The sequence below is a fragment of the Cynara cardunculus genome (genome assembly GCF_001531365.2).
Source record: "Cynara cardunculus var. scolymus isolate 2C chromosome LG 11, CcrdV1, whole genome shotgun sequence".
In the NCBI taxonomy this organism is placed as follows: domain Eukaryota; kingdom Viridiplantae; phylum Streptophyta; class Magnoliopsida; order Asterales; family Asteraceae; genus Cynara; species Cynara cardunculus.
This window is the reverse complement of record NC_037538.1, coordinates 8,209,676-8,234,655: the sequence shown is the minus strand read 5'-3', so window position 1 is coordinate 8,234,655 and position 24,980 is coordinate 8,209,676. Positions and strand designations below refer to the sequence as shown.

Sequence of the window (24,980 nt, the reverse complement as noted above, 5' to 3'; positions counted from 1 at the left end):
TCTAGATTTTTTTTATCATGAAAACATTTAATTGAATTAAAAAACTTCAACCAAAACCATCATAATCATCATTATCATTTTGAATAAAAATATGTAAAACAAAGATAGATGATAAAAATTACAGTAATTGCTTTCTTGTTATCCTCTCCCAAATGCAGGATTCTTGTCTCTACTCAAAAGCATCATCATCATCATCTGGAAGGGGTTGACTTGCAGCTTGTGCAAGCTCAGCTTCATGCCTACAAACATGTATATAAATAAATTAATAAAAGAGTATAAAAATATGAGATTGATGTCAACAAAAAGAAAGAATCAAATATCTTACAGTTGTTGAGCAGCAAGATCAAATTGGACTTCTGGTGGAGCAAGTGCAGGAGACTCAACAAAGTGCAAGTTAGGATCCCTAATCACAAACCCAAATTTCATAAATCTTTTAACTTTTTGTCGTTTTTAACTCGTAATTTAATTAATAATCGTTACTCTTACCCAGCAAGTTTCCTGGCAAGGTACAGGAAAGGCTTCTCAAAGTTGTAGTTACTCTTGGCTGATATCTCATAATACTGCAGGTTCTTTTTTCTGTGAAATGTAACCTGTTTTGCTTTCACTTGACGGTTCTTCACATCAACCTTGTTTCCACATAGTACAATCGGAATGTTCTCACATACCCTATCACCAAAACACCACTTAAATCTCTAAAACACCCTCCTTCCCGTCAAAAAACCAAAAGCAACATAAAACATACCGGCAAAGATCACGATGCCATGTGGGTACATTCTTGTATGTCAATCTGGCTGTTACATCAAACATGATAATGGCACATTGACCATGAATGCTGCAACCAAATCATTCAACCAATTTCCTTGTTAGGGCTCAAGAATTCATATGATTGCATGCATAGCAAAAACTGGAAATATAAACGATACTTACTAATATCCGTCTCTAAGACCACCAAATTTCTCTTGCCCAGCTGTGTCCCAGCAGTAAAACCGAATCTTACCACAGTTAGTGAAGAAATCCAAGGGATGAACCTCCACACCAATTGTCGCTAACCATGATCAACAAAACAACATTATCAACCATTTATGTCCGAGAAAAAAAGTTGGTTACATGAACTCCAATAAGTAACAATATTTAACCAGTCATTACGTTCATATTTCTTCTCAAATTCTCCGGTCAAATGTCTCTTCACAAATGTAGTTTTCCCTGCACAAACAGAACTATCAGACACACTTATAACCAAAGTCCCCATGATAATGACCGCCAATAAAAATCTAACTAAAACTTTCATAGTAGCGGAGTTGGGGGTCTCTAGGAACACAGCTTCTATACCTAATTTCTTCACAAAACGTTTTATTCGCAAGACTTTTTGCAAGTTGGGGGTCTCTAGGAACACAGCTTCTATACCTAATTTCTTCACAAAACGTTCTATTCGCAAGACTTTTTGCAAGTTGGGGGTCTCTAGGAACACAGCTTCTATACCTCAATCTCTACCCCTTGAAGTGGAGGAAAGGTTTACGTGCATCTTGCCAACATCATTGATAAGAAAAAGGTTCATTTGGTTTGGTTTGGATATTCGATTGGGTTGTTTAAATTAAAATACATAATCCTGATCATTTGATGCTAGAAAATTTGTCATGTTATATTCCTTAGAAATGATCTTATCAAAATTTTAAAAGGCGAACCCCAATTATGGAACAAAGTATTAAGCAGGGCAGAAGATTCCCATGATATAAACCCTAAACCTAAAAATTGTATTAAGATGACAGATATCGAAGCTAAAAGGAAAACCATAGATTGATCACGAAATCCTATGAAGCTATTATAATCTAATATCACACAAACTAAACCCTAATTAAGAAATCATATGATAATCAATCTTAGAAATCTCAAAAGATGATCATATCGTATCCAACAAATTCAAAGTACATACCAGTTCCACCATCGCCAACAATAACCAGTTTGAAACTTGGGTAATCAACAGTTTGTTGGTTTGGCAAAGCCTAAAAACAATATATCAACAGAAAATCAATAAAACGAAACAAAGGCAAACAAAAACTAAACCATAACTTAAAACGTTTTTCATCGGAACAACACAAATCCGCATGAAATCATCGATTAAGACAATAAGGCGAGATCATACCATTTCGAAAGCTCTACGTTGACGAGAAGGAGCGGGATGAAGGCGTAGTAGAGAGGAGTTTGAATGGGGAGTTATATAGTAGGGAAGCTGGTTCAGATTCTGCGTATGAAAATAGCGATACCCTAGACCACATACAACACAAGTTTCTTCACTGATAAATGTTAGCCTTCATCTCACGCATCACTTTCTACCGTCCGATCAAATTCCTTCAGTGTAAGCCCTTGATTAACTTGTCACGTGATTGTCACGTGATAGTTGCGTAAGATGTGTTTTAAGAAAACTTTTATAATGAAAACCACCGGGAATGACAATGAAAAAGGAAAAATGAATTTTCATTTTTCTCCGTTTAATCTGAAATAAAAATTTGCGTAAGATGGGTTTAAACGAATGAATCTATTATATTATAAAAAATCAAACAGTTTTTTTATTTTTATTTTCATTCTCATTAATTACTGCTTAATACTTCTTACTAAACATCCTCCTTAATTTTATATATTATTCTAACTAGGGTTCAACCATTGGGTTTTAGGAACAGTTGAACGACCCAACCTTGATATTACATACAGAAACTTTTCGATTGCTCAACACTACTTTTAGGGTTGGGTTGATTGAGCTGTAACATAATAACAACGTACTTAATGAATTATTAGTCATTATTATTAATTACTCGACTTTTTTGTGCTACATGGGAAACAAATGAAAAGTCAGACTGACACCAAGAAGAGTTGAAGATTGTTGCAAATAAAGTGTGATACATTTTCATGAGTTATCTGATGACCATGAAGATAAAAGATGGTACGAACAACATATACAATATTAAATGCGTACAATATATAATAAAATTTTTATTGTAAATCATCGGTAAATGTACCCTTGAAGCATTAGTTGTGTACCTTGTAAATTTTTATTGTAAATCAAGAGCTATAAATAAATGAGCATTACAAAGTAAAATCCAAATTTTATATAGTTTTTCTTTCATGTTACGATAACTCCACACTTATGGGCTGTTTACGTGCGGCTTAATAAGGTTTATTGGTCTATCTGGCTTATTCGCACAACTCATTTGAATTGTTTACTTACGGCTTATTCATACAGGACATGGCTTAATCGTACAGATAGAAATGATGTGTTGTCCTCATTCAGCCACAAAAATGACACTCCTACCTCTTATTTAAAGCACCGCCTCCTTTCCATATGAGACACCCCATCTTCGGACTTCGGTCTCTTTATGATTTTTGTTTTGATGTTCAAATAATTAATATTTGGGGTAAATCGGTCATTTATGTTATTCAGACTGTTGGTTTAGATAAAAAAAAATAAACAACACCACCCATTTATCCAGACAAATAAATTTATCCAGATAGACAAATTTATTCATACAGGACTTAATAAAAAATTTGGTAAACAACCTCTAATATGTGTTTCAATATGTTTATCAGTTGGTTTCAATTATTTTGTGAAGATCGAACGTGGACTTTTAAAAACTTGTATGAGTGTAATAACAAGCTGAAAACTTTAATATTAAGATATTTTAAACATATGGGTACATGTCAATGAGATGCAATGTTTTATTGTAAATTGGTAACAGAAATTAAGTACAATTTATTACAAAAAGAAAATTTTAAATTTATGTTTGAATAAAAAATAAAAGTTATAAGCTGCTATCAAAGAACATGCCAACATGAACAAAAATTGCTTTTTAGGCCCAATTCCATCTTTTTTTTGTTGAGATAATTCTGACTTCAGTTATTAAATATTTCGTACTAAAAAAAATTCAAAAAATATACTGATATAGGTGTCAAATTAAATAATATAATATAAATATAATGATACAATTTACTTTATTTTTTATGATGAAGTATTTTTTTTTAGATAAAGTTAATGATAACGTATTTTGTTGTATTTGATTATCATGTAAGTTTTTTTGGTGGAGTTCAATGATTATCATGTATATGAATGTGTTTATCGGTTGGCCATTGGTTGTTTTATAGAGTTTGAAGAGCAATTCTTGTGCATTACAGAACAATACTTAGGAGCCGTTTACCAAACACTTACCTGGTAAGTGTTTACCGGTAAATTTAACACTATTATTTACTTGCAGGATAAGATTTTAGTCCGTCAAAACGATATTATATGCAACAATTACCCGGTAAGCGCAACCGTGGTAAGAGTCGTCGCATTCACTTACCGGGTAAGACTTTTGGTCGTTATCTTGTTCTTACCGGGTAAGATTCTTGATCCTTACCATATTCATTTGGTAAGGTAAAATGACTTGATGTTCATTTACCCAAGTAAGCATTTGGTAAACGGCCCCTAAATGTTTAATAAATTGTTTTTGTGACTTTTACTTAAAAAATTTAATTAGTATTAATATTTGTTGTGAATTTATTTAATGTATTTTTAAAAAATATCAAAACAAATCCAAATTTTATTTGTATTTTAATTTTAACTTAAAATCGACTATAATATGTTGTTTGGTCATGTAAAGACTATTTGTACATCTCAAAAATGATGCCATAAAAACCTTCCAACAATCCAACGAGTTAACTAAGAACTATTCAAAATCAACGGTAAGATAAGGGATAAGATGGTCAAAAAATTAATGGGTCATACATCCAAGGTGTTCACCGAAATAAAAAGAAGGATCAAAATCACTTTAACGAACATGGCAAGATAATTAACCAAATCAAACATAAAGTGTGATTGGAATGCGACAACCATCAAATGGAACTGTTCAAACATATCCACATTTAGAAAGCTGGATTGGTTGGGGCCAGTGCTAATCGAGCAACAAAAGGTGAATATAATTAAATCAAAGGTAAAAAAAAAGTGTAAGTTTCTGGTTACCATTATGAACTAATAGACCCCAGTTGATTGACGCCGATGTCAATTGAAGAGGTTTATTGAGTTGGCTTATAAAAAGACGTGTATGCGTGTAAACGTACATACATACACACACACACACACACACATATATATATATATATATATACATACATACATACATACATAGGTATGTATTATAAAAATGAAAAAGAGATGTATACTAATAGGATAAATACACACCATGTATCATCTTTTTCATTTATTAAAGTGAAGTTACATATAGAATAAAAATCACACCATTTTCAACTCTCTTTATATACCCTTCTTAGGTTACTACTCTTATGTATGAAGTCCATTATACTAAATTAAGAAAAACCAAAAAAAGAGCTTGTTTATTCTTTACTAAATAAAAAAACCGTCCTTAGTTTAGAAATATTCCAATCACTTTAGTTTGGAACCAAATTGACCATGGCTTCTCGATCCTTTCACGCAAGTCTACGAGGGTTTCGAACACTCAAAAGCTTAACATCATCGATGACAGGTCCACACAGTGAAGAGAAATCGTCACTTCTCATAGTGTAAAAAGTACTGTAGAACATGATTCTGGTTCTTGTGCTAGTTGCCACAAACTTAAGAACCGCACGCTTAAACCCTCCTTTACCCTTCGACTGATAAGGCACTTTGAGGGTTTCTTTGTTGGCGAACGCCTCCACAATCATAGACCCTTCACATGCGTTGTTAGCATCTCCAACAGCGAAGAAAAGTTGATATGTCTTCCCAACAACTGTTCTGGCTACTTGAGCTATCGCACTCTCCTTCCCTGCCACAAGCTCGACAGCCCGTCTTCCTTGTGGTACCGAGAAATGGTCCACGTCAATGTACTTTACAGCTTTAAGTGACTCCACCATCCAAGCCGGGAGTGGAGAGTGATCATCTTCGATGTTTGGTGGTACCAACACACCCCATGATGTGTTTGGAAATATATACGGCCCTTCTTCAAATCCTCCGTTTTTCAGTATATTATCTACATCAATCAGATTCTTAAAATCAAAATACATCTTTTTTTTTACATTAAAATACCTTGTATATTAGTGATATGTCACATCATTTAATATATACACATGGATTGATGTGCCATTTTTGCACCCACAAGATGTTATGGATCAATGCCACCATGTACTTGGATTTTGTGTGGCAAAGAAACATTAAAGTGTTGGATTTTGCAAGTGAATTATAACCACAGCTTGCATATAAAAAAGGTCACCATGACACCATTCAATAATTCAATTTTCAAATGTCCCCACAAAAATATGTTTTATAGATTGTAAAATATAACTGTTATTATCGTATACAGATGTATTTTCTTATCCTTAAGACGTTTTGTACTATCGACAAAATCTCTTGAATTCGATATTGACAACTTTACCAATCACATGCAAGTCGTTTGCTTATTTGGTTTTTGGTTTTCATTTGAGGGGTTCTTTTTCAAGTGGGTACTTGACAGAACAAGCTAAGTTACGTTTATTATACATTGTCGGGAAAATATTTAAGACTGTTGTCTTGTTATTTATAACAAATCAAGTACGTTTTGTTATGTATAAAAGTTGTTTCAGTGTATGTTCATATGTAGGTCCTAAAAATGAAAATAAAGCACGTACAATTAATGAAAACAGGTCAAGTGAATGAAAAGTCATTAAGACGAAAAAAGTACGTCAAAATCATAAAAAATTGCATGTCATAGAACGTAATTTACGTTAATGTTAACCAAATTTTATGTGAGTAACCATCGATCGACTCACGAAATGATTGGTTTTTTTGAATCAAGAATATACTTTTTACAATAAAATGATTTTACTGACCTTTTGATGGTCTGGGAGGGTATAAAGTTTTGATGGCAATAGAATCGATAAGCGGGCCACATGCCGGATCCTCCTCGACTCCGGGATTATGTAGCAAAATCGTAACTGTACTATACTCGGCCTGGAAAGCCCATGCATATGAATCCCATCCGCTACTGCTATATAAAGTTTGCATCGGTAACACCCCAAAATCAGGTGCAACCGACACATTCAATTTCTCTTCCTGCGCACATGTTCGAGCAGCACTAAACGTGATGGAATAATACATCCCTTTAGTCACGTTTATGGTCTGCTCGATTGTTGCTTCATTTCCAAGCCTAACTGCATAGGCTCCCTCGGGGACAACCAGCAACATGTCCCCTTGTTTTTGCCCCGATTTTATATACTCAACGAAACCAGATATCTTCCACCCTGGGATTGCATCGTGCTTTAGCACCTCCGTGCCTTTCATGTCCTCAGGCTTCGGCCCGAGCTCGAAGTTCCCGTTTGACAACAATCCTACATTTTTATCAATAAAACAAAAATCATTTATACAGTAAAAAACATTTAATGAGTTCAAGTCTCTTCAATTTTGTAAATAAATTCAAATATAGAATGAAAATCTTAAATACATTTATCCTAATAGTAGACAGCGTGGCGTGAGCATGTGCCAACCCACGTGCAATTGCAGACATTTCATGTACAACCATCTGATGCGTTGATTCGTACAACTTCATCAAAAAATTTAAGGGTCGTTTACCTAACACTTATCCAGTAAATGCTTGCTTGTAAAATTCAAAACTATCACTACTTACCGGGTAAGCTGTTAGTCAACAAAAAAAGTTTCGTATGCAACAATTTACCCGATAAGTGCTAACCGTCGTAAGAGTTATCATCCTCACTTACCGGGCAAGACTCTTGGTCTTCGCCTTGTTTTTACCGGTAAGATTCTTGGTCATTACCATATTCATCCGGTAAAATAATGTGATTTGATAAGCGTTTGTTAAACGGTCCCTTAATCATGAAAAAGAGTATCATTTATGATTTAAAACATGCATTTTTATATCAAAAACTCGTTTTAAGATAAAGATTTGTAATTAAATTAAACTACCTAAAAAAAACGATGAAACGGTGGAAAAGGAAATATTGATTTAATTAACGAAGGTAGTAGAAGAGTAGTGGATTGTAGGTTACCGTCGGTGATTGCGACGGCGGTGTAGGTGGTGGCGCAAAGCAGCAGCACCGACAGTACGGTGGCTGCTTCCATTATTGAAACCCTGTTCATATATGGAGAGAGATTAGAGATGGAGAGAGAGAGAAACTTGGTTTGGAGTGAAAAATAGAGTGAGCAGAGAGGCGGTTTTATGCATGCAAACCCCTACAAAGGCCCTCGTGCTTATAGATATTAACGAAACTACCCCTCAACTTATGCACCACACTTTAAATGACAAATTGCACTTTATTTTCTGTATCTTTCTAAGTTTTATTAGAAGACAAAAGTTGTACCTCTTATTATCGTTAATGAAATTTATATGTATATTTGTTATCTCATTTTTCAATGTATCAAAAGGCATCAGGTGTAACAGTATCTTCAAAAAGATTGGAACGTCCATGATAATTTTAATATTTTTTGTTCATAAAATTATAGCATATTTTTTTTTGCATTAAAACGTAACATGTTTCCCAAAATAAAGTGTTTGAAGTAGTTAGGTTTACATAATATAATTTATAACAGATTGTGTTTTGTTTTACTGTAAATCACCAACTATATGAGCAACTCATCTGCTTATACGCTATAAGTCTAAAATATAGATAGTAAAATTAAAACACGGTTGCTTTTGTAGATAATCATGTATTCAAACATACATGTGTACCTATACATACACACACACATATATATACATACTACATATATTCTTTTAAAAATGTGTTGCAAAACATAAATCGACCACTAAATATAGCGACCTTTTTTTCTTTGATGAAACTGTTTATGTCGTTTCTTGAAAGTACTACTGGCAAATACCCTAGCTATCATCATATGGTGTATATTTATATGTGTATCATATGGTTTTTCGACAAGAACGTAGGAGTAAACGGCATGTTCGGTGTTTTATACGTATGGAATGGAGCATAGTTAAATGATCATGGGCTGCTACGACTTAACCATATATTAAGTTGATCAAAATTAGGTTAGGTGGTACCTAGGGAGGGTTGCAACTAGGGGTGGGTTGGGGTGGTCACATGGTTCATCTCCTAAGGTACCGCAAAGCATCTAGGATCCAAATTATATGCACTTGATCTTCCTTTTCACTCATTTTGAGGGTTGGAATACCATAATTTATAGCTGTTATTAAATTTAAGGGTGGGTTAAATACGTACTTTCATATATATCCATTAATTATACATCAATAATATAAAACATAACTTTAATGTTTCAGCTATAATTTTCGGAATCTTGCATAAAATTGGACAAGAAAAGAATTACAGCTAAAACTCTGGTATTTTCTAAAGACAAAGACCCGAGACACCCTATGTTGTTCTTTATGAAATCCCCAAAAAGGATTTGGATCCTTTATCAATAAACTATAAGACAAAAGATCGTGTAAGAATAAGAGTTAAAATGAGAAGTGTAAGAAAAGATTTGGATTCTTTATCACCTTTAGTCTCAAACCAACTCATGAATTGCGCTTTAAAGACGAGATTTGTAGGTATATAACCTTAAATGAGATTTTAATTAGTGTTGATCTAGTGGAACCCTTCAATTATGGTTGATTTAAAGGTGAATATCTCTTCTTACCTTTCTCATTATAACTTTCATTCTCATCGAAACTGAACTATAAATTACAAAATATATCAAATATTATGGGTTTCACATGTGGGACATATAAGAATTTAGAATATATATTGCTAATAAATGTAATCATTGATCAAATGACAAAATTAAGTTTTTTTAAGTAAAAAACAAAATTAACATTTAATTATAATTCGATTATTAATTATAAAGAAGCATATTACGTGATTTTGAAATAATAAAGTCAAAATTAATTTTGTTGACTTAATGTAATAATAAAGAAAATAAAATCTTGATTTGTGTTTGATTGGTTTGAACAAGTTGCACGTGGGTGTAAACCAATTATCCAACATGATTTCTAGTCATTGACCCCATAACTTTAATTTCATTAATTAACTAGGTAACTTTACAGCGCTTCGCGCGGTCGTTGTTGTTTGATGAAAGAAAGTATCGATAAGTTTAAATTTGATACAAAATATTAAAAGGTATCACAATAATTGTGTTACAATTTTATTTCTGAATGTTTTATTTTGTTAGAATAAAGAGAGTTAGAATACATTGGTTGTAGAAAAATGAATATATAAGTTTGAATTCGATATAAAGTGTTAAAATATATCAGAATAATTATGGTACAATTTTATTTCTGAATATTTTATTATGTTAGAATAAAGAGAGTTAAAATATATTGGTTGCAGAAAAATGAATATGTAGCGTAAAAGAAGTAAAATTGTGAAATAACAGATAATACATTCTATAGATATATAACTAATTTCTTGGTTTTGGTTGTCTTATTATTATAAGAATAAAGAGAGGTGTAATATATTTCTTGTGAAAAATAAAAATATAATTTATAAATAACATATATCAATTCGGTATATTATTATGTGTAAAGCCGAATATTACGTTTTATAATGAAAAATCCAATAAAACTGTGACATGGAACGTGGTTATAATATAAAATTATCAAATATGTTTTAGTTCGAAAATATATAATTTTTTTTCCTTCTATGAATATCCCGAATCCTAAAAAAATGTAGTAGAAGATAAATAATTAATTGTTTACAAAAACAATCTGCAATCTTCAAAATGAAAATAACAAAAATTGAGGTAGTAATTTAAAATAAAAACATACAATTTCCACGTTTTGTATATCCAGTCTCATGGAGATATTGGAGCATCTAAATAGTTTTCTCGAAACTTCAGAGATGAAGAAAACACACCAACAATTGATTTTGCCATAGACTTTTCTTGTTATTCCTTATATTGTTTCTCTAATCTCCTTCAGTTTGCTTTTAATCGCAGACAACAGAGTAGATAGAGAGATCGAGAAAATAAAAGTAAAACACCCATAATTATTGTTTCATATCTTTCTATAGATGCATAAAAAGATAGAGAGAGGCGTACCGCCAGCTATATTGTCAATCCATAATTTTTTATAGGGATCGCAAGATAGAGAAGAGCAAAGAAGTTTGTGATAGAAAGATGTAGAAGAGAAAGAATTGTAACTGTAGAAGATGAAGAGTAAAAAAGTATATGATAGAAAGACGTAGAAGAGAATGAATTGTAACTGTAGAAGATGAAGAGTAAAAGTCTTAGATTAAATATAAAACCTAAAATAAAAGGAAAAAAATGAAGACATGAATACTAGTACAATGAGATGACACGTCAACATTGTATGTTTCTGCTTTATAGATATATATAGATTTATATATTTTTATTTTGATATCGCCACAAATGCATAGTAATTTAAGTACATATTCATTAATACATTATAAATAAGGTTTTTTTGTAATATAAAACTTAGCTGGATGGAATGATAATTGAATATTTATGGTCTTTTTCATATGTATTCGTGTCATAAAAAAAATTTATCTGATATTATTATAATAAAATTGATTTTATGGGATGTTTAAAGTTTCTAAGTATTATAATAAAATATTTATATTACTTAATTTTATAGGATCAAACCAAAAAGTATTTTGTCTAAAAGTAATAAAATAGGTTTATAAAACATTTTTAGGTATTTCTACAAGTTTTATATAGGACGTTTTTAAAATAAAGTGTTATATTAGCTAATGTATACAACACTATTTAAAAAAGAGTCTTATAATTATAAAATATTTCTCAAAAGTGTTCAATAAAATAGTTAATACGATACTTTATTTCAAAAATATTCTAAAAAACTTGTTAAAATTCCCAAAAACGTACTACAATTCTGATGTAACACTTTTAAATAAGATGTTTTTGGTTTGATCTTATAAACTAAAATTATATAAAGTATTCTATTATAATGTTTAGACGTTATACGCGTCTTATAAAACATTTCTCAAAAGTGTTTAATAAAATAGTTAATACGACACTTTATTATAAAAATATTCTGAAAAAACTTGTTAAAATGCCTAAAAACGTACTACAAACATGATGTAACACCTTTAAATAAGATGTATTTTTGGTTTGATCATATAAACTAAAATTATATAAAGTATATATTATAATGTTTAGACATTCTAACCGTCTTATAAAGCCAATTTTATTCTAATGCATGCATATTATAGCAGTTGTATCTATTATGTTATTTACGTTTAATAAGGTCAATATTGAAGGGCAATATGATAAATCAATAAACTGAAGAAATATCACTTTAGCATATACAAGTAGAAAAATGCATAAAAGTTTAGCTACTGGTTTTATCTATTTTTCAAAAATAAAGAATTTTTAAAGTTTATATGGTTTAGATTATGTATGGAGTCATATAATCACTTCCGAGTTTTGACTAATCATTGATACTAAATGTAACCAAACCAATTATCAAACGGTACAAGAAATTACTTATATACCCTTGTTTCATACTCTTTTAAGTAATCATTAATTTGACCAACATTTTCTTTGGTGATCATGGGTTTTTGGGTCAGATTATCTGTACCGATTAATCTCCTGAACGATCATAATTGACTTAAAGTCATTACAGATAAACCTCTAATTACAAAGATTTTGATAACACCTGATGTTTAAAAATGGTGATTTTGATAACTTCTATCATATTTTATTTTATATCATATAATCATTTTCACTTCAAACATCCTTTGAATGAACATTGTATATGCATACACAACAACCCATGTAACAAAATTGTAACAACACATGTGACCATCATATGCAACCATTAATTTTTTAATAGATAGTATGTCATTTTAGGAATTTATACATGATCATATTACTAAGAATGCCACATGTCAAACTTCCATGAAAAGGAGGTGTGACAATGAAACTTATAAGACTTTTGGTTCAATAAAGAAATGATGGAATTGAGACTTGATATGTGCACTTTGTTAGGTGCAAAAATACACACCCATTCAATGGATATCTTGGTGGTATTTCTTTTCTATTGCTATATGAAGGCTACTAAATATAGAAAGAAAATAGATACAAGGGTTCCCTTTCCAAAAAGATTGCCACCCAAAAATAAGGTTATCCTTTTAACATAGTGACAAAAAAAAGGTATAATATAATAACCACAAGGGTGGTGTCTGATTGGTTTGAGCTTAGCTTCAAAGGTCAAAAGTACCAGGAGGTCCCAGGTTCAAATCCAATGAGAAATAAAAATCCCCTTGTGGCCACGAAGGTTCAAATGCGGTGACTCCGAGCTATCTGCAAAGCAGGTGGTCGCCCTGGGATTAGTCGACTCGTATAACGGGTTGGATATCCAGGTTAATAAAAAAAAGGTATAATAATTTGTTACTATGTGTTGTCACAAGAATGATAATGAAGCATATGTTGTTTTACGGTTTTTGGTATGGTGTTTGTTTAGGGATCTTAAACCATGGTTTTTGCTCAAATCTTTAAGTAAGATTTATCACTTTTTTTGAACAATAAAGATGTCAAAGCTAACAAAGAGATGTGTGATCAGGAGCAGAGTAAGTTCTCTTTAGCTGCAACACGAGGCTAGAGAAATGATCAAAGACTACTAAGACGACAATTTGTTTTTGGACTTTATCAATCTCGTTTTAACTGAACATGTTATTATTGTATGAACAGAATGATAGATATGCTATATGATACAAATTAGAACATTCCAAATCTTGATATTACTGTTTATATGAAGATGACAGCAAGATCGGAAATATTTTAAACGATCATTAGTAAAGAAATATAACATATTATTGAATAGCAAACTTAGAATAAAATGGAACCGTAAGTTATTATATGTCCACGACACGTGTCACACGTAGATATCAGAAAGGAGTATGCAAACCTACAGGATCACACACAAATAGTACGTATGTCTCTATTTTAAGAAATTTGAATTAAATCATGTTGATTGTGAAATAATTGTTCTTGGAGTATAAATTATAAAATGTGTGCTTAAAGTGTAATTATGATAATTAGAGGGTGTTATCTGTAAATGTATATAATTATCATAATTATATACATTTACAGATAACACCCTCTAATTTTAATATAATTATATACATTTACAGATAACACCCTCTAATTTTAATATAATTATATACATTTACAGATAACACCCTCTAATTTTAATATAATTATATAATTATCATTGAGCTAGCACCCGATGGAGGCGTGAAATGTGCTCGTATGTGGATCATGATAGACGAGGCCTAACTTGGTTTTTAAGTGCCAGTGATGCATTTTCTTGACTGTTGTCATTTGGGTGCAATCATCGGCTTCGACCCTTTTATTTTCCATTGCTTGCACCAAGTTATGGTGGTCCTGTTGCCGCATGATCAAGTTCAAAGAGACGGGTCGCTGCCCTAGCTTGACTGGGTCGTGGGCCTGGTTAAGCCCCAATTTTTATTTGTTTAACATTGGGTCATGGGTCGGAATTCCACCGGTAACAAAGCGGGCCGTGTAACACCCCAAAATCACATTTACATATAAACATATATTTTCATATATCATGAATTATAATTTACACGACTTGTCCCGCTAATTATAAAAGTTACATTACACAGTAGCTACCAAAAATTTCCACAAAAATCCTTATACAAAACTTGTATATATAACAAGTATTCAAAAATAACATATAACATGTTATCCTAACACCCCAAGTAGGCAAACATAACTCTTCACAATTTCCCTTTTCCCTTATCATCTGGTTGTATCCGGCCTGTAATGCACATTTTCAAAACATCAAAATGAGGTTTAGACCTTGAGGTCTAGTGATAAATCCCTTTATTGATTATTACAGGGTGAATAATCACCAAATACATTTATAAACTCATATTTGTAGCAATACAACTTCAGATTACCGCACCACAAGGATGCGATAAAACGGAAACACTTTTGATTCAAAAACCCAGATTTTACATTTTGTTTGATTATGTCACCTTTATCCTGGTATACACATCTGCTTGATATGTCACCCTTATCTCAAAATACATATCTCCTTAATACACCACCCTTATAACCTAATACATATCTCCTTGATATGTCACTCTTATTCCAAACAAACGGTATAACATATCAAAATCCCACAATTGTGCTTATTAAAACATCAAAGCAGTTTTATATCATCTCCACATCAAGTACCACGGTTCAAATTTCAATTACCAAATAAGGAAAATCTGTAAAATAAACTCATTTTATCAATCATAAAGAGATGAAGATAGGATGGTGAAAATTCACAGCAAATATCCAGAGCAAAGGTTCACATAATTCAGCTTCCTCTTTCAGTTATGTTTTCACTCGAACTTAAAAAAACATCCAGAAAACTTTCTTTCTTTTTCTTCTTTCCTTTTTAAACAATTCCCCATGAGATATACATAATATCTCATATAATTGTTATAGATTACAAAAGGCGGTGGAAAATTTTAAAATATTTTAATCACATATACCAAATAAGTCCCTCAACTTACCACCAATATTCAAAAACAACTCTAAATATACCAATAAACCCTAAATCAAGAATTTAGGTGAGATGACGAGACCTTAGTATGGTTAGTTTACTTGAAAATATCAAAGACAGATGCATTGGTCATCTATGAGTATTTTCAAGACGTTGTAGTGGGATTAAATTTGTCAATTCCAATATATGATATATTGGATAGAATCTCACGAACACCTAAGTGTTACATTGAACGTAATTGATGATGCCTACCTAAATAACTTATTTCCACAGATGGTTGCATTTGGCCATTTAATAAAATTGGGGGGAATATGGATCTCAGCTCAAAATAAAATAATTATTGAAATGTTGATTCATTTATTTGATATTTTAAAGCTACTAAAATTAAACTTAAACTTTGTAGATGTCTGCTATCACCTTAAACACGAACACAAACGCATAGAACTTTTCCCAATTAACACTGTGGTCAATCATTGAAAAGGAAAAATTGAACGTTGATGAACTTCCTCGAATGGTTTCGCTTACTAGGGGTCATCCTTAGGCATAAAAAGAAATCTACGTTCTAGAGAACCTCCCCTCCAAACACTCATGCCAGAAATGATAAGTATGTTATTGACTCACTTGATGTAAGTTCTTTGATGGTTGCCTCCATGACTCTCGAGTTATTGCGAGATCATAAAGATATCCGGCAGAACAACTCAAAAGAGATCAATTCTTTGGGTTTGATATCGAAATCTAAAAAAATATCTGGAAAAAAATCGTGTGACCGTTTGTGATTTGATATCCTCACTTAAATCTATATTTAGTTATAGGCTAGGCAGGAGATGTTTGATATGATCATGTCATTGCATGCATGTATGATGAATGAGGGCCCATGAGCTAGTATTCACGTTTTGAAAATGAAAGAATATGTTGACAGACATGCCCATCTTGGCTTCCCACTGGGTCAAGAATTGACAATCGATTTGGTTCTCAATTCTTTTACCTCAAATCATATGGCCAGTCCGTTATGAACTATAATATGAATGGTATGGATAGAACTCTCACGAAGCATGATGACATGTGTAAAACTGCTGGAGAAACATAAATCCAAGTTAGATTTAACCAAACCAAAACAAGTTTTGATGATCAAACCTAAATGCGAAGTAGTAAAAAAAAGGGTGGCTGCCAAGGGTAAAACTAAGGTTGAAAGTTTCAACAAGGACAAGGGCAAAAGAAAGATTCTTGAGGACATGGTTTGCTTCAACTGCAACCAAAAGGAGAACTAGAAGAGAAACTATCAGCGCAGAAGGTTGTTGCTGCTAGAGCTTAAGGTATGTTTACCACTGATTTTATGACTCTTCTGTATGAGATACCAGGTGTAGTACTCATATTTGTACCTCTCTATAGGGTCTAAGAAGTGAAGAGAATATGAAATCAGGCTTATTTGAACTAAGAATGCACAATGAAGCTACCGTAGCTATTATTGATCAAGGCATATATGATATGAAGATACCAAATGGTCTCACTTCTGTACTTAGCAAGTGCTTATATATACATATCATTAGTAGGAATATAGTTTCATTTTTTTCAATTACAATTTTAGTAATAATACTATTTCTGCTTACTTAACAATGTTTTATACTTTCTAATAAAACCACACAATGGTATTTATGAAATTGATATATAAAATAGTTGTAATTACGAAAGTTTTAAACGTCTAAAATATACAAAATTATTATATATTTTATAAAAGATTTATTTAAAGGTTTATGTTGAGGAAAAAAAATATTTTTGGGAATTTTTAGAAAATCCATTAAATCATACAAACCCTTTAAACGTAATTCTTAAACATAATGCTATTCGAATAAGAATAAACCACAAATTTGGTCCATGTGGTTTGTTAATAATAACATTTATTGTTTGCAGTTTCGTAATTATAAAATGGCTATTGTAGTTTGTAAAAACATTCGGATTTGATCCATTTACTAAAGGTCATTAAAAATTCTACTAAATAAGGGCCATTTTTGTCATTATATTGATTTTTTTGTCTTTTCCCAAATCAAAATCGGTTTTGTTATTTTGATCTATGTTGTTTTTGATTTTGATTGGGTAAAAGACAACAAAAAATCGATAAAGATTATGAAAATGCTCTCATGGAATGGAATTTTTAATCGTCACTAAAAGGATGGACCAAATCTGCACGATTTTACAAACAACGATAGTCATCTTGTAATTTTAAAAAATGTTATTTTAGACAAACCATATAAACCAACCTTGTAGTTTACTTTTACAAGAATAATTGAATAACAACATATTTTCTAATAACAATTTATCTTTCAATATTTTGATTACATATAAGATTAATCTAACATATTTTTATTTATTTATTTTGATTTATCATCCAACTTGTTCCTTATTATATTTAGAGTAAATTACGTTTTTAGTCCCTATGGTTTGTTGAAGATTTTTATTTTTGTCCTCATGGTTTCGAAATTATAATTTTTATCTCTATGGTTTATAATTCATACCTTCTTTGTCCTTATGATTTAGTTTTTGTTCTCTCTTTTCTAGTCCTTATGGTTTACAATCCATATCCATTTTAGTCCTTCATACTTTAAAATAGCGTTTTACACTTAAGGACGAAAACAAAAATGAATTATAAACCATAAGAATAAAAACCGAAATTCGTAGACTTTAACAAACGACAAGGATGAAAAGCGTAATTTAAGTGTTTTGATAAGGGACATGGCATGAGGAAAGATGGTCCAATAAAAGGAAATGGGATGGGACCCATGATAATCTTGGAGAAGAGCATGGGATTGTCTTTGGGCTTTAAGAGGATGCATGTGGGCCTCCACTTTTTGGAATGTTATTTAACCCAAATCCATATCTACTACCAATATTTTATCTTTTTAGAGTAAATTATATTTTGTGTATGTAATTTATTAAAAATTCTGACTTTCGTCACTATATTATCTATACTATATTATAAAGCATTTGACAGAAACTCCTAAAAATCATATTTTATGCATGAAGTACTGTTTATTGATGCATATTACTTAAAATTCAAGATTACAAGTAAATTATGCGTAAGTACAACTTATTAAAGCTTTATGTTTTGAATTCGTGTAACTAACTCGTATTGTTATTTTTTCTTTATGATTTATAATTTATTATTTTTTCGATCTATGTTGCTTAGAATTGTTTATTGTTTTGATTTTTTATAATTTAAATATAAGAATTAGTTCAGGGACAAAAATAACAATAAATTGTAAACCATTGAAATTATTAACAACCACATATAATCGTAATTTACTCATCTTTTTATATTATTTATTTGCCACAAATTAAATTAAGAGTACAAAATTCCGTTAAACCGTCCAACCCACTAACAGCCCAATTAAATCCAATCCGTTAAACCGTCAAACCGCTAATTACTAGGGTTGAAATTAGATTAGCCTAGCTCAATTCAACTCAATCCGTCAACCCACCACTAATCTATAACTTCGGTAAAATTTTGTGTGTGTGTGTATGTGTCTAATCAATGAAAACTATATAGTTTGTGATAACATCCAATGTAAACTACTTATTTGAGATATTTAAGGATGTTTTTAAACAAAGTAAAAGGGTAATTTAGTAATTTTATTTATAACAATTCATAAAAAGATTTAGTTAATCTTTTAAAGGAAATATTTGATTAATTTTAATTACCTAATATATATTGTCTTTTAAAGATGTTTTGTGGATCCAAGTGTATCACATTGATAATGTTCACAATGTATTTTCGTTGTTTTGTAAAGTGTATTACAATATGCATTTTCTTCACTTTCGTTCTTGTAGAAAGGTTATCACAATGTGAATTTTTGTTGTTTTAGTTGATTTACAAATGTATCACAATATGCATTTTGTATGTATATATATGGGTATCACAGTGAATATTGTTTTGTATGCATCTTTTTTTTAACTATAGTTTTTTAGGTATCATAGTGTGTATATTGTGTTCAGATAAAGTTCGTCGGAATAAAGTTCGCCAGAGAGAGGAGAGAGGAGATTTTTAAAATCTCTAAAATGTTCTTAACTTAATATTTTAAGTTAAAAATACCATAATTATTAAATTATTAATTTAACATTTGATTTGTGGTTAAGATTATATCTAATGGTTATCACAAATTGCTGAGTTCTCCCTAGAATAGCCCCATATGTGTGTGTGTGTGTAACATTTTATATAATGTTTGTTGAGTTTGTATTTGTATTTCTTTCTAGCTATGTGTATTAACAAAAGAGAATCACCACCGACAGTTAGGGGTGCTCATGGGTTGGGTTGATCTGGTTGTGGACATTTGAACAACCCAACCCAATACTTGCAGTTTGGAAAAATCTTAACTCAACCTAACCAAACCAAAGTGTAACCCAACCCAACCCAACCCGTACGGGTTGGTCGGGTTGATACTTTGGTATATTAAAATATTCTTTTAACCTTGAATATGTTATTTCTCTACTCATAATTTCTTTTTCATTATCAATCATTTGATACAACTTATTCATATTTCTATGTATATCACATTTAGTTAATTTTCTCAATTTACATATGTATGTTCACAGTTACTGAATGAGTTATGTAGAGATATGAATAGATTGAAAATATGTGTATATGAAAAGCATACATGATAGTGTAATTGTCTAATGTATATATTAATAGAAATTCAACAATTATATTAAATCCAAGAAATAAAAGGATATCGGGTTCATCGGGTTGGGTTGGGTTCAAATAATAGTAACCCAATATCAACCCAATACCTACGGTTTGACAATTTTACAACTCGATTAGATATTGGGTTGCTTCGGGTTGGGTTATTTCGCATTGAGTTGGGTTGAGTTGATCGGGTTAGTCGGGTTTTTGAGCACCCCTCCGGGCAGTGATAGAAAAAAATGATTGGAATCTTTTTTGAAGTAATAATAAATGAATAAGTCAGAAAATATGAATGATGTTAATAGATACTTGTTTGACAAATGTATTAATCCAAACACTCTACCATTTAATGTTGTACTTTGGTGGAAATAAAATGTTAATAGTTATAACATTTCACTACAACAACATTAGGTTTATAAGATATCTAAAATATATAAGCGTCTTGATATGATATTTTATAAAACCTAAGTTTATATGACAAAACAAAAAAAGCGTTCTACTTAAAAGTCTCACAATGTGTTTATAGGATGTTTTTGGAGTTTTAACAAATTTTTAGAAGACTTTTAAAATAAAGTGTTATACTAATTATTTTAAGCGACACCATTTGAAAAAGTGTCACATGAACACAAATGTCCTATAAATAGGACACTTCTTAAAATTGTTATAAAAATAGCTAATACGACAATAAATTTAAAAAACATTCTAATAAACGTGTTGAAACATCCAAAAACATTTTATAAACTTATTGTAACACTTTTAGATAACACGTTTTATAATTTGATCCTATAAATTTAAGTTCAATAAAGTATTTCATTCGTCAAATTCATCTATCTACTAAACCCGCCAAATAAACCCGTTTTATACTTTTGAATTAGTTGGATTGAGATTTTTTCAAACCATCATAATTGCGTTGGGTTAGATAAATGTCGTAAACAACCTAATCCAACGATAATAAATAACTGACTACCTTTTAAATCAGTTATCTCCTTATACTAGATGCTTGCATGGCAAAAGTATGGTTACATGCTTGACCATGTGTAATAATCTTTATATTTAATTATATATATAAATAATTAAAATACAAAAAATTGTTTGAAAATTTTATGGCGATTGATTACTGAAAATCATTCACTTGATTCCTTTCATGTAACGACAATAAAAACTTATGAAACTTAAACAACTAATTATCTCATCTCAGTGAAGACATTATCATCAAATATTATTATCCTCCCCGCAAGCATGTAAATGAGAACTTGTATGCGGTTCGACATATTAACTTATACAATACCTAGAATCGCATTTAAGGCCATCGTTGTTGATTGCTTCCATGCAATAATTTTTTTTTTTAAATATATAATATTTTATATACAGTAAAACTTTCACACATTCTTTATATTTTGTGAGAGTTGAATCCTTAATTAATCTGCAAAGCGATTGAGCTAGTCAATAAATTCGTTTGCAACTAAAACGAGTCATGCATAGTCGTTTCTATGAAGATACAAGGGATGCAAATTGGAACCAAATCCTATTATTGTGGATCTAGAGAAACATTGTCTTGTGTAGATGTATTTTGAGACAAAAACAAAAGAAATTATAGATTTCGGATAACAACAGGGTGATGGTACAAATAATTACGTAGTAGTATGTATCTATTGATGTCGATGATAGGAAAGAGACGAACAAATCACACCCTTTTTCTAGCGTGGGAAATTTATTAGTAAAGAGTGAGGTGTACAATTGCGAAAAATTTTATGTCAACAACAAAGATTACAGGGAAACTGCGTACTAATGTATCAATCTATATCGACGATAGAAAAAATGAGGGCGACCAAACGAATTGCCAACTCGTATGAGGCGTTGTTGAAGGTTGAATAAACGATATGGGGATCTAACACCGTATAAAAAATTCCTCAAACTTCTCATCATGGAAGTTTGAAGAAAGTTGCATAACAAAACCAAAAACGACAATGATCAATACATCATAATGATATTGCATAACAAAATAGAACGAGAGAATAGTATATTGCATGTAAATATCTCACGTTGAAAATGATATCATCTAAAAACTCGTTAGTTTGTTTCATGTCATCTAAATTCAAAGCAATAAACTAATTATAGTTATTATTAGTATAAATAATCAAGAATTGTAAACCACAAGGACTGAAAATTGTAAACTATAAGAACGAAAATAGTAATGATTTATAAATTATAAGGATGAAAATTGTAATACATAAACTACGAGGACGAAAACTACAACTTTAACAAACCACAACGACAAAAAACATAATTTACTCTATAATATATATTATTTTATAGCATCCAAAACTTAGAAATATAAGTCGGTGTATTAATAAGACAAAATAAGAACAAAACTGATCGTAAATTAATCATTTTTGATGGGCATTGTCGGCCATTTTTGTACATTTTATATTTTTTTAATGAACTTATCAGTTAATTTTGATCGAATGTATTTACTTCATTATCTGACTTATCAGACACCAACTAGCTTAACTAGCCTGTATCTAAATAATTGTTATAAATAAAAGTAAATTACATTTTTGGTCCTTGTGATTATCATTTGCTATCAAGTTTGGTTCATCTTTTAAACTAATTGTAATTTTTTTTGTCTTTTTGTTTTTTCTTGATTTATTTGGTCATAGATTAAATTACAATTTTCATCCATGTGGTTTGTTTTTCATTTTTTATTATTCATTTTTGTAGTTGCTATCATTTTATTTTTCATTATATTCCTTAATTAATTAATTAATGATAATATTAACTAAAAATGCATAATACGTGTTTTATTTTGTAAAGAAATGCCTACAAACGTTTTTTAGTATAAAACAACAAAAATCTATAGTTGTTAATTGGTTGTTTATTTTTCATAACAATAATTTTTAGGTGATATCTTGAAATAAAATTAAATAATTATATTATAAAGTTTTTTTTTGATATACATTTAAAAATATTTAATTAAATAAAACATCTGAAAATGATATATTGTTTTTATTAATAGACATAGTTAAATTTTGATTTCGTCTAACATAAATAAAAAAAATGATACATTTTATAAACTCAAACTTATTTAAAAAACGTACAAGACTTTCTAATAATGTAATTTACAAAATAAAATATTTATTATGCATTTTAGATAATATCATCATTAACTAATTAATAAAAGGTATAAACTGAAAAATGAAACAATAGAAAAGACAAAAATGGAAAAAAAGACAAACCACATGGACGAAAATTGTAATTTCCTATATGTCTAATAAAAATGAAACAAAATGGCAAAAGTGAAAGAAAAAAAGTTAACTAATCTTTATAACTAAAGTTAGTGGGATAGACTAAAAGTGAAACAAAATAACAATCACAATCATCAAAATTATAATTAATTTAAAACAGGGACCAAACTCAATAGTAAGTAACAACTACAAGGACCAAAAATTATAATATACTCTATAAATAAAATAATAGTTAAAATATAAAAGTTTTTTAATTTATAATTTTAAAGTAGGTAAAAATGTAAAAAAAGAAAAGTTCGAGAGAATTCCAGTTCTGAATAATTAAACCAATGGATATATTTTTTTAAATAATTAAATTTATAGATTTTTTAATATTGATTAATAAGAAAAAAATTATTAGTTTATAAAATAAAATGATGGACCCTACATAAATGTTGAACCCCACTTATAAAAGGCTTTAGCTTCTTGATAGGGTTTGGAGTTTACAAAAGCATCTGGAGTTTATTAGACTTTTCACTTTCAGATACCATCTTTATTTCGACGACTCAAAGTTGAAGCATCATTTTCAAACAAAATATCTTCAAAGTTACAAAATTTTCATTGCCGAAAATCATCTCAACAATTGCTTGATAGATGGAACACAGTAAAAACCTTTTGGATACCTTTTAGACTTCTGATGCTATCGGGAATGCCGTTGGTGAGTTTGTTTACGAAAAGATAGATACTTTTGATAGATGATAGATTGCCGATGAAAGTGTTCTTGTTTCACATTAATCTTCTAAGTTGACTTATATGTACAAAAATTATATATATATATATATATATATTAGAGAGAGAGAGAGAGAGAGAGAGAGAGAGGGGGGGAGGGAGGGAAAAGGTGGGAGCGTGCATTTTACATGGGGTAATGAAATAACGGTGACATACTAGTGGAGAAGGAAGCAATAGCCAAAGATAATCAAAGGAAAAAAAAAAAAAATTAAGATATTAGTTTACCTCTTATTTATTCAGACTCTATCAAGTGATGAAAGACTCTGAAAATAATAATAAAAAATAAACAGTCTAAATTATAAAACGTCTAAACGAATCAGACATAAATGATCATTAAGAGCTGAAAAAAAAGATCTTAATGTCCATGTTTTGCATCCAGAGTTCTATATGATGATTCAGAGTTTAAATTTAGACGTGTTTGGATTTGGGTAAATGGTGGCCTACTGATCTCTGAAGGTGATCGAAGAAGGGGGGTAGCTTCGAATAAGTGGGTGGTGGTCATAAGCCGGTGCAGGGGTTGGGTTTTATTTTTATTTTATTTTTCATTTTTAGTGCTTTAAGGATTTGTACATGACTTAAAGACTTGTACATTATTTTGTCTTAATAAAATCAAAACGGAAAATACTAAAATGCCCCTCGCTTAACAATACGTTAATCGGAAAAGTCGTTAGGTGTTTTTTTTTTTTACTTTTCCTTTTAAATATGTATATATGAGCATTTTCAACAGATTCTTTTAAATATAAAAAAAAGATACTTTCAGTATTTTGGACAAATTTTTTCTTATAATAAATTCCTTAAAACCTTTCTTTCAAAATGAACCAAACGGGTGGGTCA

The 24,980-nt window shown here is 30.4% G+C and overlaps 2 protein-coding genes across 2 annotated transcripts; both read right to left on the bottom strand.

The window, feature by feature from the left end:
* Positions 1 to 14: 14 nt before the first annotated feature.
* LOC112521167 (GTP-binding nuclear protein Ran1A) lies at positions 15 to 2,269 on the bottom strand. The gene is made up of 8 exons (XM_025129876.1): positions 2,141 to 2,269; positions 1,931 to 2,000; positions 1,147 to 1,203; positions 928 to 1,045; positions 743 to 832; positions 487 to 666; positions 326 to 403; positions 15 to 239 (listed from the first exon to the last, which is right to left on the bottom strand). Exons 1-8 carry the CDS (start codon positions 2,141 to 2,143, stop codon positions 170 to 172), a joined length of 666 nt encoding a protein of 221 aa, XP_024985644.1. The 5' UTR covers positions 2,144 to 2,269; the 3' UTR covers positions 15 to 169.
* A 2,918-nt stretch (positions 2,270 to 5,187) lies between these two features.
* Positions 5,188 to 8,132, bottom strand: LOC112521218. Its single transcript, XM_025129942.1, has 3 exons — positions 7,999 to 8,132; positions 6,826 to 7,323; positions 5,188 to 5,990 (listed from the first exon to the last, which is right to left on the bottom strand). The coding sequence occupies exons 1-3, from the start codon at positions 8,087 to 8,089 to the stop codon at positions 5,452 to 5,454; spliced, it is 1,128 nt and encodes a 375-aa protein (XP_024985710.1). The 5' UTR covers positions 8,090 to 8,132; the 3' UTR covers positions 5,188 to 5,451.
* Between the last annotated feature and the right edge of the window lie 16,848 nt (positions 8,133 to 24,980).

Coding starts and splice junctions, on each gene's coding strand:
- LOC112521167 (XM_025129876.1), bottom strand. Junction 833..927: donor GGTCTTAGAGACGGATATTA/GTAAGTATCGTT, acceptor ATTTGGTTGCAG/CATTCATGGTCAATGTGCCA. Junction 404..486: donor CTTGCCAGGAAACTTGCTGG/GTAAGAGTAACG, acceptor GTTTGTGATTAG/GGATCCTAACTTGCACTTTG.
- LOC112521218 (XM_025129942.1), bottom strand. CDS start 8,089: ATGAACAGGGTTTCAATAATGGAAGCAGCCACCGTACTGTCGGTGCTG. Junction 7,324..7,998: donor CGCCGTCGCAATCACCGACG/GTAACCTACAAT, acceptor ATAAAAATGTAG/GATTGTTGTCAAACGGGAAC. Junction 5,991..6,825: donor CCCTCCCAGACCATCAAAAG/GTCAGTAAAATC, acceptor TGATTGATGTAG/ATAATATACTGAAAAACGGA.